The sequence below is a fragment of the Sphaerodactylus townsendi genome, linkage group LG08 (genome assembly GCF_021028975.2).
Source record: "Sphaerodactylus townsendi isolate TG3544 linkage group LG08, MPM_Stown_v2.3, whole genome shotgun sequence".
NCBI lineage: Eukaryota > Metazoa > Chordata > Lepidosauria > Squamata > Sphaerodactylidae > Sphaerodactylus > Sphaerodactylus townsendi.
Window position 1 is genome coordinate 85,314,022 of NC_059432.1, and position 19,689 is coordinate 85,333,710.

Below are 19,689 nucleotides of genomic sequence, written 5' to 3' on the forward strand. Positions count from 1 at the left end.
CATATCACGACAAATATTGAAAAGTATGTAAATACGAGCGCGGTAATGTCTTTTCTGCGGGAGAGGAGGAAATGACCCAAACGGCGGAGGCCCGCAAGATTACACACGAGGTGCCATCTATCTGCTCTCAAACTGTGCCTTCGCCTTCCCCCCCGACATATACAGAAGTGACTGACAAGTGAATGAAGTGCATATAAACCGAACGGTTTAACAAACCAACAAAGACGGCTGCCATTTGCATTTGCATTTCGATTTTGTTACATGCACTCTACTATGACACATTTCGGGATGTCATCTCTGGAAAACACGGGCGAGCAATTACGAGGAGGAAGACAGCAACGAGGAGCCTAGGAAAAGTCAGACAAAAAAGAATAATGTTGGCGGATCTGAGAGATGGCCGATAGGAGGAACTGGCCGGTGCGCGGGAGGGCCATAGTTCAATGAACCCGAGGCTGCACGGGAAATGATGGGCGGAACAGAGGAACCTGGAGCTCGGGGAAGGGATTCATATCACGCCAGGAGCCACCCTATTAGGTTTTCAGATCTCCACCGCTTGAACCTTTGCGACATGAAATAAGGTTCAAACACCATGGCGGTTCTGGAGTGTGTTCTTTTTTGCCGGTTACTTTGGGTGTTGCTTTCTGAAAACGCACAGAGACCTAAAAGAGCGTTTGCAGTTCAAGATGTGGAGCCACAAAGATCGGACTTCAACTTGGGATTCCCTCGTTCCAGGGAGCGTTCTTTCCTGTAGGAGGAAGTGTTGCGAGAGAGTAAGACTGTACACATTCAGGCAAAGCGCCAACCGGGACACAGAAGCACTTCTGGAGCCCCAAACAGAGTTGATTCAATCGGAGACCTGACAGTCCTCCTGTTCAGCCTTGAACGTTATACTGATAGGCGCTTGTCTCCCTACGTTTGCTCCTGTAACGTTTTAGGACTGTTGTTTGGGGTTTGTTACTCTGTGACTCCGTAATCTGGTACCCGGAGTGTTGATTCTAAGCATGAGTACTCGGAAGTAAGCCCTACTGTGTTCAATGGCTCTTATTGGTCGTAAGTAGGATAGGCATAAAAGTGGGTTGTAAGGTCTTGTGCGAATGCTTAAGATCTCCACCTTACAACACACTTCTATGCCTATCCTACTTATATTAGGGGACTTACTCCCAGGTCCCGGGTATAAAATTGCAACATGAAATCTCTAGAAGACTGAATCCATATAGAATTGTGATGTTCAGGAAACTGACTTCATACTGTTCCACAATTTTCTACTGAATTACCCTCGGGCCTTTCACCGCAAAGCGCAATTTCTGTGATCACATGGTAAAAGAAGTTCCAATAAGAGTTGCAGAAACCCCTTTTCTCTACACCTATGACATCTCTTTCTTCCCCTTCAGAAAGCAGAGACTCGTCACAACTGGAATCTTGTTTATTGGAGATGGAGGGAGAGAGTGGCAAAGGCTTGAAGTCTGGCTGTAGAATGGAAACTATCTAGAGGCCTTGTAAAAGATGAACTCTGCTGAAATGACTCCAAGTTTATAAGGGCTTCCTTCCAGAGAGGCGCGTGCACTTAAGAACATTACTGACTTGCCACCCAAGTTCAAGGCCGCAGAGGACGTCTAGGCGAATCCTGGACCTTTTCTCAGGAACGGGATCTTTCACTATAGTGATAAGAAGGTGGCTGGAGTTCGATTGACTGAGAGCACATCATACAGGCAACAGCCAGAGCTGACCCCTCAGTGTCGCCACCGCCAACCCTCCCCCCCATCTCGTTGTCTAACTAGCAGTTATCAAGCAGATCTTTACCTTTTTACCTTGAAATCGACCCAGAGATTTCAGAGAAATGTATGCACACCCTTAAAGGCCCTGACCTAGATGGGCAGTACCAGGCCAGCCCACTCTTGTCAAATCTCCGAAGCTAAGCAGAGCTGGTCCCAGTGTTTGGATGAGAGGCCACCAAGGAAGTCCAGGATTGCTATGCACATGCAGGCAGTGGCAAACCACTTCTGAGTCTCTTGCCTTGAAACAACTGCGGGGTCATCATAAGTCTCCTCCTGCCATACTTGTTAGCCCTTTCCACCACCTGTTCTCTGGGCACTCTCACACATGCAGAATAATGCACTTTCAAAATTGTTTGCAAGTGGATTTTGCTATTTCGCACAGTAAAATCCATCTGCAAAGTGCACTGAAAGTGGGTTGAAAGTGTATTACTCTGCTTGTGCGAAAGTGTCCTCAGAGAGGCCGTTTTAAGCAAGACAAATCCGGATTGAGTCACAAAACGTGCAAAAGGGTCCTGAGATTGGACATTGACTTCTCTCAGTTCTTTTTCTCGATAGAAGGTCAACTGGGCAGAGGACTTGGGTCTCAGAACATTGAACCAGCTAGGAAATCAATGACATCCTTCGGGGTTTAGTTGTCAAGGCCTATTGGTTGATTTCATTGGCCCACAGTTTTGCATGATGCTGCAAATCATTGCCCCCAGTGGAACACATGACATTTCTCAGGAGTAAGTCATTTCTAAAGTTTTGCCTCAGCAAAACTTCTGTTCCTCTTTGGAAACATCTCACTAGGTAGACAATCTATGGAAGAAAAAACTTCGGATCCCCATAGAATCCCCATAGGATCTTGGGCCCCTTCAGCACATGCAGCACAATGCACTTTCAATCCACTTTCACAATTGTTTGCACGTGGATTTTGCTATCCCGCACAGCTGCAAAGTGCATTAACAGTGGATTGAAAGTGCATTATTCTGCACGTGCAGAAGGCGCCTTAGAAAAACTTCGGATCCCCCTAGAATCTTAGAAAACAACATCCTACGGAAATAAATAATTCGGCACATCTGGGAATTAACGGAAGCTTCAAAAACCCAGCAGACACTTCTCCTGCACAAGGCCTTGGAAAATTCCCACCTCCTCTGTTGCCGCTCCAGCCCTCTTGTTTCCACGGGACCTGAGCAAGAGAACCTTCCCTGGATAAATTTGCCCACCCCAGTTCAGAAATACTTGAAGGGCGGAATCCGGGAGAGTGGAGTTTAGGAAGGGTAGGGACCTAGGAGGGTCATAATAACGCCATGCAGTCTACCTTCCAAAGCGTCCATTTTCTTCGGGAGGAGTGGAATGCATGTTTTAAACAAATACGTAATAAATAAGAAAGCCATGGACGTCGCCTGGAAATCAGTTCTAATTCCAGGAGATCTCCAGCCCTCTCCTGGAGGTTGGCAACTCTGTCTTCCTCCGTCAACCCCGCCCAAGTTGGCCGCTCCTGAGGCTGGGAGCGACCTGGCGTAGGCGGCGGTGAAAGGGCGTCATTGTCTCCAGCGCGGCACAATCCGCAAGCAGCACCGCTCCTTTCTGAATGGCCGCGTTTTCATGACTTATCGTATATGCAAAAACAAACTTTCCCGCGGTGACCTTAAAAAAAATCCGTCATGCTTTCCTTTTCCAAACAGCCCGATTATTTTTAGAAAGGGGGGGGGGGAGAACACCCCGAAATGATAAATCGCATTGCAAAGCTAATGGCTGGAGGGCGCGTTTACCAATTCATAATCATTTATTCTTGGTGATGTATGACCCTTACTCTTAAATCTCAAAAGCTTCTATTTGAAGGTGTAAATAGCTTCTCTCCCCACCCCCCTTTGCAGTAAACCTTCCTGCATTAGCAGTGATTGATCTCCTGTACAATTCGTCCCAGAGTGCTGTTTTACAGGGGGAACACAGGCTTTTGGAGATTAACTGGGGAGCCTGTTACATATTAATGAAGCTCGCAGATATACTAACGTTTTGGTAATTTAGTTATTTGTGTCTATCGCTTTCGCCCTTATTTTCTCTTAGACCCCCGGCGGTTGTTATACATCGAATTAAAAAGTGGTCCTTTCCCATAATTCCGCCCCACCACCCCCACCACCCTTTTCTTCCTGTAGCAACTAAACGCCATTTAATGGGAAAAACAAATGTTGACATGCCTTTTTGAAGGAAGGGTATTTCTTGGCAAGACATCAAAGTGTTTTAGTCTGTAATGGCGGGGGCGGGAGCGAGTGGGCTAGGGGAGATCTGAGTGTTCTGTTTGTCCGAGCCTACGGTAATGTCAGAAAAGAACCGTTCGGTGATCAAAGGGGGAATCCTCAGGAAAAGGTAGAAGGATCGGGGAGGGGAGGAGAAAACTGGTTTGAGGGTGTGCTGTTCATAAATCGACTCGGTTTTAGCTGGGGGTTCCACTCATTCTAGGTCGTTCCCAATGGAGTGGAGTGGAGTGCTGAGATTTTGAAGTACCTGGATATCCATGCTCAGTAGTAGCGGCGCCATTTTCTACTCCGCCACGACCAGAGGTCCCACGGCGCGACAACAGGTGTGCAAAGCGCTTCGGGAATTCAGACAGGAAGCTTCTTATCTTACATCTGACGTTCCAGCCTCTTGTATTTCAGGCCACCGTGCTAAGAATAGATTCAGTTCAGTAGCGGATTCCCTATGGCTGAATTTGCTCAAGAATCCTTAGCATAGGAGGAGACGGATGCTCTAAAGGCCAAAATCGCCCCATGGGTCACACAAGTTTCCAAAGTCAGACCCAGAGAGGGAACATGTAGACTTGGTAGGGCAGAGACCTCAGCTTTGCCAGTGACAGATGGTTGTTTATAAGACCCATGTGATTCGATAGCTTGCAGGTACTCCCATTGGTCCAAAGCTAATTTGTTAAGTCAACTAATACCAATATGGCAGAAAGTAGTATGCAAAATTCCTCCAGAACTGTTCTGTGCTTCTACTGCAAAAGGGCAGGGTATAAATCAAATATAATAAAACAGGTAAAATAATAAAAGCAAAAATAAAGGGGGGGGGAGAGAGAATGACACCGCTTACAGGCCATGATGTTACGCTTCTGTCTGCATTCAATAATTTGCATTATATAAGTTTAATTGAAGCATTTAAAAATAGTCCAGTTCCATAACATTCTTTTCCAGACATGAACTTCCAAATCCACACCCCACCCCGCTCGCTAGCACATGCGTGTGCACACACACACATGCACGCACGCATGCACGCGCACACGCACACACACTGTTCAGGACTGAGAACAGGCCAGTGACCTTCTGTATTGACCTAACCCCATTGACTTTGCCATGATTATATTTGTGTAAGGAATCAAAGAAAGTGTGACTGGTTATCTGACTTGCACATTCTTGAAAAAACAAAGTATCAGACAGCTGCAACAGAACCCCCCTGTTCTTTAAATAGTGTGTGTGTGGAGGGGGGGGGGGTTCAAGAGCTCTCAGCTGGGCCCAGGTTCCATTGAACTAATATAGGTGTGCATTCCAGGCCTGTTCATGTGAACTTAATTACTGCTGTTTGAAAGCCTGCATAAGGCTGCAGACAGTCTGGGGGGGCTGGTGTTTTTTTTCAGAGCAATATTCAGAGTGGCACAGAATTCCTCAGGTAGCGGTGGAGAAAGGCAGCCAGGTTTGGCTATTGTGGCATCAGCTTTGGTGGTTTCAAGCCCAACAGATGATGTGAAACTCAGTGGGCAGAACTAGACAGAACACAAGAAAATTGCGCGGGGGGGGGGGGGGGGGGGACCCATTGCACAGCTGCTCAAAAATAGCTGCAAATTCAACACATGGTTTCCAATACTTTTAGGAGATAAGACACAGCTTCACACACACACTCCAGACAGATTCAGGAAGTCACTCCTTCTCCCCTCCCCGTTCCCCCTCCCACACAACCATTCAGTGTGATACTAGCCCTCATTTACTCAGAAGTAAATCCCTCTTTGTTCATTGCAGCTTACTCCCAAATTTGCATAGGCCTGAACTGCAGCCTAGGAAAAATCAGTTGAGGGATTGCAAATAGTCAAGATAAGGGCCCAGGGAAGGCAGGAACTTTGTTTCCAGCAACAGTGTAGTGAACTCTGATTTGGAGAACCACCTTTGGGTTCCCTTCTCCTCCACATGAGCAGTGGATTCTAATCTAGTGAATCAGGTTTGTTTCCCCACTCTTCCACTGGGTGATCAAGAGTCCCTCATTGTACTCTCCAAACTTTCACCACAACAACAAACCTGTGAGGTAGGTCAGGCTGAGAGTTTGTGATGGGCCCAAAGTCACTCAGCAGTGGCGTCTACCACCATGAGAACTTAAAGGCCTGACCCTCAACTTCCCAACACACGGAAACCTGCTCAGTGGCCTTGAGTCACTCATAGTTCTCTCAGAACTCTCTTGGTCCCACCTTCCTGACAAGGTGCCTGCTGAGGGGAAAGGAAGGGAAGGAGGTTGTATGCTGCTTTGAGACTCCTTGCAGTTGAGAAAAGCAGGGTACAAATCCAAACTCCTCCTCTTCTTTCTCCTCTTCTTTCTTCTGTAAGCAAGTTGGAGTCCTTGGCTGTCTATATTTTGCTCTTTCGAGTTGAAAGGTTCAAGCAAGAGCCAGCTTGTTCAGAATGACACTTTTCCTTTGTGTGTGTGTTTTTTAATTGGTGGAGCAGTGTACCCTCTTTCCTACTTAAAAAGAAGATACTTTAGACAGTGTTTTTCGTGGGGGGAATGAGGCTGGACAAATTAGGAACCATTTTCCTTGATCAAAGGGGAGCAAGAGAAAGCGAGTACTGGCATTCAGCGATCTTGACTTATTCAGACAACTTCTTCGGAGGGAAGGGGCAACAAGCGTGTCTTCCTTTGAAAGGGCGCCTCTATTGAAGCTGCAGGTGTGGACTGGCGCGAGGCGCGCTCGGCCGTACTCTGAGAAGGTTGTTAGAGATTAGGACTCCACTTTTAAGAAGGAAAGCGCTTGATTTACACTAGGAGGAGGAACCGGATGGAGGGTTCGTGGGAGAGAGACCCCTCATCCGTGAAAGCAAAATCGTTGAACCTCCAGTCGTTTCGAGAGTGCCTGATAACCCGATACTTTGAATTATTTTCCCCCTCCCCAGGAAAAGAAAAGTCCCAAGGCAATTCGGATCGAATCATTTACAGCGAGTAAATTCTGCTTCGGATTGAGATGGTGCAGGGTGGGTACATGGGGAGAAAAAATAGTCACAAGAGAGCGGTTTCCCATCTGATCCCTCCCCCCAAGCCCCCCCAAGCCCCCCAAGTCCCCCCCTCCTATTTGCATTTGCTGACTATACCAGGGTCTGGCCAGCCTCCTCGCCTCTTAATATTCTGGCCAGCAAGGGAAGCACAGACGCCGATTTATTCTTAATGACACAAATGCAATTAAGGAATATAACTTTGTATACCAAAAATGGGCAGGAAGCAGAAGACCACAGACAGAGAAGAGGCCCCTTGTAAGGAATGGCCACAAGAGCACGTGGGTTTGACTGTTCCCCTCCTCCCCCACCCCCCTTCCAACACGCGCAGAGCCAACTTTGCTGCAGGAGGATTCTAGGATTCAGGGAACACGTTTGGAGTGGAGACTTTAGGGGAGCTTTTGGCTGGAAGAGTGCAAAGAATGTCAAGAGAACCTGGCCCGAATCTATATAAGCCCCTTCCGCACACGCAGAATAATGCACTTTCAATCCACTGTCACAATTGTTTGAAAGTGGATTTTGCTATTCTGCACAGTAAAATCCTGCTGCGAAGTGAATTGAAAGTGGATTGAAAGTGCATTATTCTGCATGTGCGGAAGGGGCCAGAGTGCTTCAGTCTGCTTATGTCATTTACGAAATACATGAGAACTTACATGCACAAAATTGGGCGGGGGGGGGGGGTATGCAGGACTGCTACTGCAAATTGCTAGAGAAGGATCAGTTTGGATACAGTGTCAATCAGTACAAGTCAATACAGTTCCAGTAAAAGTCAATGGCTTTTTTCAGAAGGGTAGAACAGTTTTGACTCTCAGAAGTTTATACCCTGAAATTCTTGTTGGTCTCTATAGTGATACTCTAACTGGGCACCATTGGTATCTACAACTCAGTGTAGTTCTATTGTGGAAGACAAACAAGGGTTTACCTACAGTCAGATTCAGGAAGTGAAGAGCTTATATTTATTTAGTCCCCTTACAGCCCAGTTCTAAACTGGTTCTGGAGGAAGGAAGTCTAGGTGATTGTACCTTAATGATGTCCTCTGTTACGCCATTTCTTGATTTTTGTGGGTATTAGTGTCAAATCCTTGGAGCATTATGGAAACCTTTATTTAGTGGGAAAGTGTCTTGTGGACTAGAGGTGATGAGGCTTGGAGTTGTAAGTATGTTGAATATTCCCGTGAAAACCAGGCCTGCTATACTATGAGACCTGCTATACCCTTACATGTCTGAGGAGGTAAGACTCTGAAGCGGCAGAATACACCCTACCATTTGGAACTCCAAAGGAGGGGGCTGCATTCTTAATTCTTCCCAACCAAAAATTGCCTGAAAAAAAAAATATTTTTGTGGAAGGGGCCCCTTCCACCAAGCACTATATTAAGTGCTTGGTCATCAGGAATTTTCCTGTGCAGTGCTGATTGTCTGTTTACCGGACTCACACGAGTACATGAATTCTGAACATGTATAGTCAATGCCAGCATCTCAGCCAGACCTCCACCTCAATTCACTGCATGTGTAGACGGAGCCTCCCTCCCCAGCTGAAATGGGAAGGCTTGGTACCACAGCGCCAGGAATTCATCTGAAACAAGGCAGGGCGAAGACTTTGCTTGCAAATTGGATTCAAAGCCAAAGTACCAGTCTTTATAACTTCAAGGAGGAAGATCACACTGAATTCGGCCACCTTTCTGATCATGAGCAGAGTACCGTTCCCTGGCCACCTCACACAAAGAAGGATCGGAGGGCGGGGCTCCGTGGCCAAACAGGCAGGCATCCCACCTAAGGTCTTCCAAGTACATCTAGAGTTCTTCTCAAGTACTTACAAGCTTTCCCAGAGGTTTTCAACTATGGCCCCTTCCACACATGCAGAATAATGCACTTTCAATCCACTTTCACAATTGTTTGCAAGTGGATTTTACTATTTCGCACAGCTGCAAAGTGCACTGAAAGTAAAGTGAAAGTGCATTATTCTGCATGTGTGGAAGGGGCCTATAATGCAGAGACCACAGGTCCTTGTCAGGTTGTCATTTTACAGTGTATATCTGAACAGAACATCAGCCTCTCAAAGATTAGTAGGAATTCTGTCACCTTGGGCTGAATGAGACCTACTCCTCTTAGCTAATCCGATCAGGTTTGCTCTCAAGTAAGATGCAAAGGGCCCGCAGGTTCACTTATTTAGTAACCTCATTTCAGCCCATATTCTTTTTCTTTCCTTTTTGTCAACCCATGTTTTTGATAGTAAGTCCCACTATGAAAAAAGCAAGTAAAGGGTTCTCATTTATGCTTGGGAAATACTAAACATGGTGCAGTGTTAAGATTGTACTTGGAAGAGGTCAGAACTGTGCCACAAGCCATTTAAGGCCACCTTTGGGGAGAAAAGCGGAATATAAATAAACTGTCTCAAACCCTCATTAAATTGTCTGGACCCTCTGTGGTTAGAAACTTAAGGCTATGTAATGCCTTGTTCACTATTCAAGAACGCAAATGGTGCTTATTTCAAATCCCCTTCCCTGGCTGCCAGCAATGCCCTATACCAAAGTTACCTACAAAAACGTTTAAAAAAATAAAAATTAACGACCCTCGGTTCCATTGGCATACACACTAAGGCCACCCATTTGGGAGAATGAGGAGAGGAAGTAATTTCTTATAAACTACCTAGCCATTCTAATGGAAATATCCCCCCCCCCTTCCATTTCTGTAAGAATCTTACCAGCATTTCCATAAGTTCTCCACGAGTATAAAAGCCATATAATGGGAACAAGGTGAGAAAGCTGTTGGGCCTTGTTTCACCAAGAAAAGGTCGTAAGTCAGGCAATTGGTATCTGACCTGTCACGGGAAGGTATAAAGGCTTCATTCATGCAGTCGCTCACAATTTTCTCAGCTCTCACAAAAGTGTTTTTATAATTCTGTTTTCTTACCTCGTCCCTTAATTAAAAAGCTGAATGATTAGAATAGCACCTGCATAATGTCTGGACTGCGGCTGCATACTAATTCAAGAGGCTTTACATCTCGTAATTATAACATAAAATCAGAGCTTGAATAAAACAGAAGGACTGTGCCCCTAAAGCCCTGCTAATCCCCTTTAAAAGAGTCTGCTGAAATAATTCACAACACTTTCCGGAAGTTGGATTACCGACTCCCTTTTAAACTATTTACAATGAAATGATATTTCACACTTAAAGGAGTCTCTGAAATTTTACAACTTTCTCCCTACACACCTCTGAAGTTGACTCGCTTCCTGCACAATAAAAAAAAACACATGGATTCTTGAAATTTTTCCCCCACGGAACATTGTTGTGGTTATTGTTTTCCCTTTTTGATATCGAAATTTAAACTCTTTTCTTACTGCATATTTTTTTAAAATGCTTGGGACCATACTAGGTAAAAACAAGTAAAATTGCATAGCTTTGGAGAGATTTAGAGGGTATTGAAACGTCTTAGCACAACTGTCCTCGTTTATGATAAAATGAATTCTTTTTCCAAAGGGGGAGAATCTGATTTTCACCAGCTAACCAGAAATACGTTTTTGGTAGAAATATCAGCCATATCTTTAATTTCCTTATTACTGAGTGTTTTTAAGTTAATATCAAAATATGAATGAACTTAATGCCTCAAATTATAACTTTGATAAGTTCTATGAAAATGAATAGGATTTCTCCAGGAAAAGTGGCCTGCTGGTCTTGTTTGCATTGGTTTCCATAAATAAGATGTATTAGAGAGGCCAGTTAAAAACAAATGCGGAAGGGTTAGGTTAAATTGTTGACGAGTCCTGCTCAAAATTATGTCAATCCACAAATGAGAAGGAGAATGAAAAGATGACAGGGAGCCCGCGTCCTTTACTGGCTTCCTCTACCGAGAGGCCCAAAATTACAAAAGGGGGGGGGGAGTCTGGATAAACAGCACAGTTAGACTGGCAGAATTTCTCCCACTGAAGATCTTTAAATAGGTATTTAAATTGTACACAGAAAACGGAGATCATATTCTTTCCAGCAGTCTGACCTTTCCGGGAGTGATGCTGGATCACGTTGCCAATGAAGTTTCATGTCAGTACTTCGGACCCCCCTCCCACCCACCCACTTGCTGTTTTAAAAGAAATGTCACTGACTGTATTTAGAATCAGTGTTTTTAATGCACTTCCTTAGTGAGCGCCTGCCCAAGATCCCTCATCACGGCCAGTGTATTGCATCTAGTGTACATTCCCACTCTGAGAAAGAGTTGCATCTAGTGTACATTCCCACTCTTGCCTAATTTTGTAAAAGTACTTTTAAAGGAGCTTAGATCCATCGAAGTGCATCAGAGAGGCTCAACGTCTCACATTTGGACGGCCAAAGTTCAAAGGTTAATTTGCAAACGAAGGAACACATCTTGGGAGATCTGTCAGCGAAGGGAGAAAGGCATTTCTAAGGACAGTGAATACAGAATACAGTTGCCTCTTGTCTAGTTTTATTACTACAATGATATAATATTCACTATTACTGCAGGTTAGTGGAGCTCTTCAGTTTGGATGTCCATACTTTAATTATTGCTCAGCACTTCACAGATGACAAATCAATAGTATGAATAAACAAGATGGTAGGAAGTTTTTAAATGCTAAAGAAAAGTTTCTCTCCCCACCCCCACCCCACCCCAGAAGCCTTAAACTGGTTTGCATTTTGTTCATTCACCACAGAGAAAACTCTCTCTTTTTAGTTCAAAAAGATTTATTTATCTGTACATTAAGAGATGCATCAAGTTCAAATAAGAAATGCTCTTAAATGTGTGTTCTCGCGCGCATGCGCATGTATTGAAAAAACCCCTCCCCTCTGCTTGGAATGCAATTTCCTTTATATTTGGAGGAAACAGTTTACAGAAGGCAAAGTCAAACAGCCTGAGCATAAGTAACTGGCATATTTGGAGGCTTCAAGCAAACATTCCAAGATTTTCTGATATATTTTTGTGTGTTTTTGGATTACCATCTTTAAAACTTCCATTGAATTTCCTGATTAGGTTCCGATGGGTTTCCCCACCCCCACCTACACCCCTCCTAATTTGACCATGACCAAAACAACAATAAGATGCAGGGAGTTCGTGTAGGATGATGGCTGTGTTGTGACCATGATATTTATATGCTGACCTGCAACCATATACATGTTGTGTCACGTCCCAACTGTAACATAAACAGGCGGATTGTCAAACTGCCAGATTCGACCCTTGTTTCTGGCCAGAAAACCGCCTAAAGCCACGAGGCCCACCAAAAAGCAGAAAGAACACAGAGAAACCCTTTGGCGCCTCAGTCGTGAACAGCGCAGGTAATTCAGACAGAGGGAGAAAGTTTTGTGATGTGTTTGTTCCCATTGAAGTTGGCTTTCCTTTTCATTCCTTTCAAATGGGTCGATCGATATAAAGATCCCTGTCCCTAAACCTACCTAGAAGTTCTTCTGCGCAACTTTCACGCATGTGAGCTGCCCAACAGCACAAAGCCCAAGTCAATCCCCCCCCCCCCTCAGGCTGCGTCCCATGAACAATTTAGGCCAAAGCAGCGGTCAGACTACTCGCCTGTTCCAACGACTTTTTCCCGCAGGCGAGTTTGATACTATTACTTCGGCTGTGTAAATGAGTGCGGTACCTGCCCTACCAGTGACGCAGAGAACATTTCCCGCGCATTGCAGATGGAGCATCATGATGGAGCCATGGCACAAAATCACAGGTCACTTCCAAAAGGAAACGGGGAGATGCTTCACAGGAAAGGCTCTGCAAGCCAAGCATGACTTGGTCCCGCAAGCATCTTGCCACAACCTTTGAATGCGATCTTCTGTTCAGGTGATGGGCGGGGGCTGGGGGGATCACCACTGCGATCCTCTCTCTCTAGAGAAGGGCCAAGCGTCGTTTTGATGGGCATTCAATGAAAGGCGGCGCAAACAGCCGAAGGAAGGACCTTTTCTTCTGCCCCTCCCTCCCTCCCCCTTTTTTCTCCAGTGTGGCTGGGCGGAAACGGGGCTCGACCGTCCCGATTCATATTTCTAATCTTCATTTCCTAAAGATACAAACGGCCTTTTGTGAAATGAATGGCCTTTAATTAATGCCTTCGCATAATGGCGCGGCTTTGCCTGGGATCGGTGCGAGCGAGCAACAGGGGAGGAAGCCCTCCCGAATGGGTCGTCTGCATTAGGAGGGGGCGGAGGGGCAGCGGCGCTTAAAAAGGTCGCGAAGAATGGCCACTGGTCGGACCCCTGGCTGCCGGAGGGGCCTTCCACGACTTGAGGGCTACAGCAGGCAGGATTTCTCTGCATCACTGCAGGCTGTCTAAGCCATCTCCCGGGCCAATACATGTTTCCTCGGAAGTAGGGCTGCTTGAGTTCCTTGGGTCTGATCTGCGTTAGAGCTTACGGATGTCCAGTCATCCGAAAACCCCTCTATGTTTTCTCCTTCATCCATTCCTTTCCCCCCTGTTCTTTTCTCTGACTGTCAGTGGCTACAGACCCATTTGTGAAAGCCACCAGGCTACTGAGAGCCAGCTCGGTGGAATGGTTAAGAGCAGGTGGACTCTAGTGTGAAGCCCCCGATTTGATTACCCATTCCTCCGCCTAAAAAGCATACTCTTATCTGGTGAACTGGATTTATTTCCCCACTCTTACACATGAAGCCTGATGGATGGTTTAGTCACAGTTCATTCAGAACTCTCCGGGAGTCATCTAGCTCACAAGATTTCTTGTGTGGAGAGGGAGGAAAGTGTAAGCCCCGTTGAGTCTCCTTACAGGAGAGAAAGTGTGTGGTGTGGGGGGAGGGGGTGGGGGGGGTATAAATCCGAACTCTTTTTCATCTTCTAGTCTGCGGGCATAAGGAGCCAGCACCTCCATCTGGCAAAATCGACAGGCTCACATACCCAAGTTGGGAAGTTGGCCGGGTGGGCTGGCTCTGGGAGGCCCCTTCCACACATGCAGAATAATGCACATTCAATTCACTTTCACAATTGTTTACAAGAGAATTTTGCTATCCTGAACAGCTGCAAAGTGCATTGAAACTGGCTTGAAAGTGCATTATTCTGCATGTGCAGAAAGGGGCCGAAGTCAGACGCCGGATCTCTCTTGGGTTCAAGCTGATAGTGGGACGGAATCCCACTGACTTTGAAGCAGGTGTGGCTGTTCTGGGCTTCTAAAAAGCAGAAACAAAAACTGAGAAGTTCAGTTCCGATCGGTTGTAGTTTAAGACTTGTCTCTCTCATTGGGAGCCCTTTGAAAGACCTTTCCTGCCCCTGCGCTCCTTTTCCCTCCATCCGTCCTAAGTTTACTTTGCATGCTTCATTCGGTGGAGGATGGGCTACAGCTGACTCGCTTGCTGACTAAAGACCATCCTTCCACACTTTCTGAACACCTAGAAACAAAAACGACCTCTTTAAAAAGGAATAACTGAAACCTCGATCCATGTACTTCGCATTCAGCCCGCCTCCAGCTTCTGTTTCCCAGCAGAAGACAATCAAGCATCCTGAGCGCGCTCGGCGGCAGCATCCAAGTTGTCTTCAGTCAGCGCGCATGCGCGCCCAGACGCAGTAGGTATCGACAGCCACGAGAGCCGGATAGATAGATGTACGGTAGAGCGGGGGAGGGAATAGTGGGAGGGGGCTCGCTCGTTACGGACCATTCACACGGAAACGGGTTGGTTATCACCATTACCTGATTTTAGTCAATCATTTCAACACAGTTTTAAAGGCCACCACTCGGAAAATGTTTGTTAAGGGTAGAGCGAGACGAGTTTCTCTGTGTGACTTTTTGTTTGTTTGTTTTTTGGGGTCAGCAGCCAGTAGCTTTTCAGCCCTCCCCTGCCAGAATCCATTCTCTTTTACACAGCTATTAAAAGCCCAGAAAATATTTGATTCTTCCCAGAAGCAACTGGAGCGAGAAAGAGAAAAGTTAAGATGAATGTAAACCCAAGGAAGCGAGTAGCACAATTTTTCAAGAGGGTCTTTATTTTAAAAGTACACTTTCCCCCCCCCCCAACATAATTGATTGTTCAGATATTAACAGTGTTTTGGCCAATTATATATAAAACATATGCATTATGTCCTACCACCCTGTCACAAACTGACCAAATTATCCCCGTTGTATACATTTGGGCAATTGCAAATAATTGCTTTTTTTTTGCGTTTTTTACATCACAGACCCGTTCAAAAGTGGCACAGTAAAATAAAAACAGACATATTTTGAATTCGTCTTTGTAAAAAGGGACAGCGAATTTCGTCAATGAAACAAAAAGGCGACACAGGAAGAGCACCAGAAATGTGTACAAATATTCTTTTTTTTCCAAATCAAGAAATCCATACACATTTGAAATAGACCGGTTCCTCACACCAAGGTGAGTTTAAAGCTAAACTGGGATCATCACGCCCTTTGCCTGGTAAAATTAGTCTGAAATCGTATCTTTGTGAAATGCACCCATTGTCTTTATAAGGTTCCCCCCACCCCCATACGGTTTAAAGCCAGACAGTGTTGAACTCACGCCCAAACGGACGGAAGTTATTCATTGGAAGGGGGATGTTTCTTTGCAAATGGTTAGGATTCCAGGAAATCCCACTGAAAGGCGAGGGATTATCACTCCGATAACAAACATGATATATAAACAACAACAAAAAGAAGAAGAAGAAACAGAAGCTTTGGATTTCAGTGTCACTCTGTCCCACAGATTGTGGGTTGTCAGTGCAATTGTCTGATATTACAGCTGTTTCGGGGTCACCGAATCGGACTGGTTGTGCATTACCGTTCTCAGGTAGGGGCATAAAATGGGGGCCCTGTGCCCGAACTTGTCTGAACAGCCTGCAACAATCCACCGGCCATCGGCTTCGCAGCACGTGGCGGCCTCCAAGCAGCACGCAACGAGGCCATCTTTTAGAGGGAAGCGGGGCCATAAAAGTCTCCAGAAATTCAAAACTGATGCGCAACGTGTCGCCCCACCCCCACCCCAGGACATCCTTTAATTGCCGACTGTTGCGTTTCTCATTTGAGGAACCCAAGCAGGGGCCGCCTATGCCTTCCCTCCCAGCCGCTGACAATAAAACATGGCAACATATGGAAGCCATCGCTTTGAAGGCGGAACCGTTTTAGTGCATTGCAATGGAGAAACGTGCTTTTAATATGTGGTTCCAGCGTTAACGTTAGCCAAGCCGGTATAAAGACTCGTGTGTGGGATTGCACTCATTACGCTGGGGTTGGGAGGTAGGGGTGGGGAGTCAGGGTGGCCCTGAAGTTGTAGACTTGGTGTTAACGGCCGATGTGTAGCTGACAAGGATTTGGAACCTGCCTAGAAGGAAATGGTTTCGCCAGGAAAAACAAACAAACAAACAAACAAGTTCCAAAAAGAAAGGCCCAGAAGGAACATGGAGCTAGAAGATGAGAAAAGAGGGATGCTTCTCTCTTCTCCCACAGTGCCTAGAGAGGCGGGCAGAAGGACATAGATAGAAGCATGTCTAGGACTGGGCGCTGCAGCATTTTCTGTCTCCATCCCAATGTTATCTTTTAAGAAGTTTGGTTTCATCTCTTTGGAAACGGTCCCACAGAACGGGGCAGGGGGAATTTGACAGAGAGGAGAACAAATCGCTGACAAAGAACCTTTTTATGTTTCATCAGCGTTGTTAGGGCGACGACAAGGAATTTCTCAGATAATAACTTCCCACTTCAAAGATTTCTCAGCTCAATAGAAATTGGACCATCCTTTTTAATTCAGCCACAAGGGCCGGCACTAAAGAAGACTCCACTGTTTGAAATTTTTTTTTTTTTGCCAGCGTGTTTATTTTTCCCCTATTCAGAGGGGTACTTGGATAAAATAAACAAGAAGACAATTACTGGAACATGGACTTCTAACTTTCCCGGAATCGTGGCCCATCGCCCGTGGCCTAGACTTGCGAGTGTCAAGTTTCGCATCCCCGGAAAACGTTTAACACCGCTACTTGAGCTACACACTCCACCGGCCGGTTCTTTCTTTGTTGTTTGTTTGTTTGTTTGACTGGACCATCCAAGGCATTCAAAAGATCGCCTCGAAGCCCACCGGACCCCACTGGCGCCCCTTTCCACGTCCTCTTCCTCCTCCAGCACAGTGGCTGCATATACAGTAAGCATGCATAAGTGGTGTGTAGGAGGGAAATGAACAGGCATATATGTCACTACTTTGACAACACTCTCGGTCCCCTGAACTAAGTCAGTCTCATACTTTTGTCGAAAAGGGACTGCCAACCGCAGAAAGGGAAAATCAGGTTCACAGTTCATTGGCAGATTCTTGGAGGGAGGTGTGTAGGTTTTTTGAGGGGGGGGGCAATGCAGCGGGACAGGAGGCCAGTTTGGGGAACTGGTCAGCAAACAAACGTGCCGGCTGCTCAATCGGCTCGACTTGCTCGAGAGTAATCCTATTCCCACTGGCTCGGCTGCTTTGAAATAAGAGGATGCTGAAGTCCCACCGCTTTCCAGGGATGTAAAACATTCATCCGCCTCTCCCCGCGCCGCCGCCCCCTCCCTCTTTGGGTCTCTTAATCGCAGAGGCCCAAGATGCGCTAACAAAAGCCTCCCTTAGAAGCCAGGAAAGGCGAAGGGGGCGAGATGGAGGAAGTCCATCTCCGAGGAAGAGCAGCTTGAATGTATTAAGCTAGCATGAAACCAAAGGTCAGCGCAAATGTATCTTAATAGACTGTCTCGAATGGAGTGTGCCTGCTTTTCAGCGGCTCTTGCTATTGCTCCGCTCATTACCATAGCGATCCTAACGTGGCATGTTGATGCACCGTAAAGCTCACACTTTTCAACCCCCACCCCCCACCCCAAATCAGAGCCTTTGAACAAGGCCGGGCTTGATTAGACCTTTCTCCTTTTCTTTTCCCTCCTTCAAACCCATTTCCTCGCCTTTAGAAAAGAGGGGAAAAAAGTCGCCATCAAATCCCAAAGGCCGTCTCTGATCGCGGCCCAGAAGAGAAAACAAAAGCGAGCTGACGGACGGGCGGCGATTCAAGCGGCCCCCTTGTTCTTCCTGACATTCTTATCCATTCTGATGAGGGGCTTGGAACAAGAGCCCCCCTCCCAATTCGCGTGGTTTGTTTTTTTTCCCCCTGGCCGGCTCTCCTCTTTCTGTCTCTTGCCCCGGAAATTCGAGGAAAACGATTTCTTCCAGGTCCCTCGCCAACACAAAAATGCAAATAAATAGACAGCAAAGTAAAATGGGGGGAAAGGGAAGGCGAGCAGGAAGGTTTGGGGGTGTATGTTCTTAAAATAAAGACTGTGACTAGAGGGGCGTGAAGGGCGGAGGGGGGATTTAAAAAAAGAATGTGTTAGACGTAAATATTATGTCCTTCGTGAAAAGGCTGGACGGGCTCCAGACTTCGCTTTTCACTCTTTTTAGTATGACTTGCCTATTGCTTTAGAAATCTTAACTCACCGTGAAGATTCACCGTTGCGAAGAAATACTTGCATTGTGAGAGCCCTCTTTGATGTCTAAGGCATGAGATGCGGGGCTTTTCAGCTGCCTCTGTCTAGATTACCTTGAGAGCAACGGGACAGACATCTGTAATAAGCAAATGAAAAATTAAAGGTGATTAGCCTGCACAGCCCCCCCACAAAAAACGCTTCTGCAAAGAAAGAAATCAAGAAGAAAAGGCGGGGGTGGAGGTGGGGTCAGCGCAGGGGAGGGGGGAAGCCCAGACTCTAGGCAAGGTGGAAACAGCTCCTCTTCTAGCCTTCGTACCTTCGCAGATGCGCGCAGAGTTTCGTCTCGGTTCAGAGGGGCCCCTCCCCTCCCCTCCCCCTTCCCTCTGTCTAGATCAGGGGTAGGGAACCTGCGGCTCTCCAGATGTTCAGGAACTACAATTCCCATCAGCCTCTGTCAGCATGGCCAATTGGCCATGCTGGTAGGGGCTGATGGGAATTGTAGTTCCTGAACACCTGGAGAGCCGCAGGTTCCCTACCCCTGGTCTAGATTTTAGGATGTCGAAGGTATGTTTCTTTATTGGCCTATTCTTCCCGTTAACCGGGAGATCCGTTCAATGCGTGGACTGAAATAGCGTGAAGGATGAGACCAGGGTCCTTGAAGATACTCCTAACAGAAAGAACAGACTGACTGGCTGGCTGGCTGGCTGGCTGGCTGGCTGGCTGGCTGGCTGGCTGACCTTTATAAGAGGAAGGGACGGGCTAATATGGCAGTCCTAAACTAGTCCACTCAGAGTCCCACCGAAGTCTATACAACAGGGCCTACTTCCAAGAAAGTATTCTCAAAGGGTCGTATTGTTGACAAGTGCCTCACCGGAAATCCGAGCCACCGAATCGACGCTGCATAGGGAATGTCTGGTAGAACACAGTGGTATTGACTCCGGAACACACATGCACGGGGACTTGCTGTGTCAGAAAAGACTCCTGAAAGTTCAGGGAGAGATCTGGATGGAACGTGTGGTAGCCAAATGTTCAGGAGAACCATTTCCGCTAATGAGTAACCCAAGGCTGTGGATTGGGGGATGTACAATGCTGCGTGGAAGGACTGTTGGAGAATCCTTCTGCTACACAGTCTCTATGGCAAGGAAAATTATAAGCTCCAGATGCCTAAATACACTGTCTATAAGTTAGATCCATGGAAACAGGATTTAATAAATAAATAACATGTTTAGGCTGCAGCCTGATTTCTTTAGTCTGCAGACCTATGGGCGTTAACCTGGGAGTTAGCTCGACGGAATACTCTGGGACTTCCTTCTTAGTAAAAAC

General features: G+C 46.4%; 1 protein-coding gene across 2 annotated transcripts in view; it reads right to left on the bottom strand.

Moving 5' to 3' along the window:
* Nucleotides 1–305: 305 nt before the first annotated feature.
* The window catches only part of ZIC4 (Zic family member 4), a 40,197-nt gene continuing 20,813 nt past the window's right edge, over nucleotides 306–19,689 (bottom strand). Inside the window, exons 4-5 of one of the 2 annotated variants that reach the window (XR_007245214.1) lie at nucleotides 18,377–18,502; nucleotides 306–347 (exon numbers count right to left, since the gene is read on the bottom strand). Coding sequence is in view for 1 of the 2 variants with exons in the window: in XM_048504972.1 (XP_048360929.1) it covers nucleotide 18,502 (1 nt within the window). In the remaining variant the exon portion in view is untranslated. Of the gene's footprint in view, nucleotides 348–14,915; nucleotides 18,503–19,689 lie in introns of those variants that run through there. The other variant, XM_048504972.1, reaches the window with a different exon arrangement.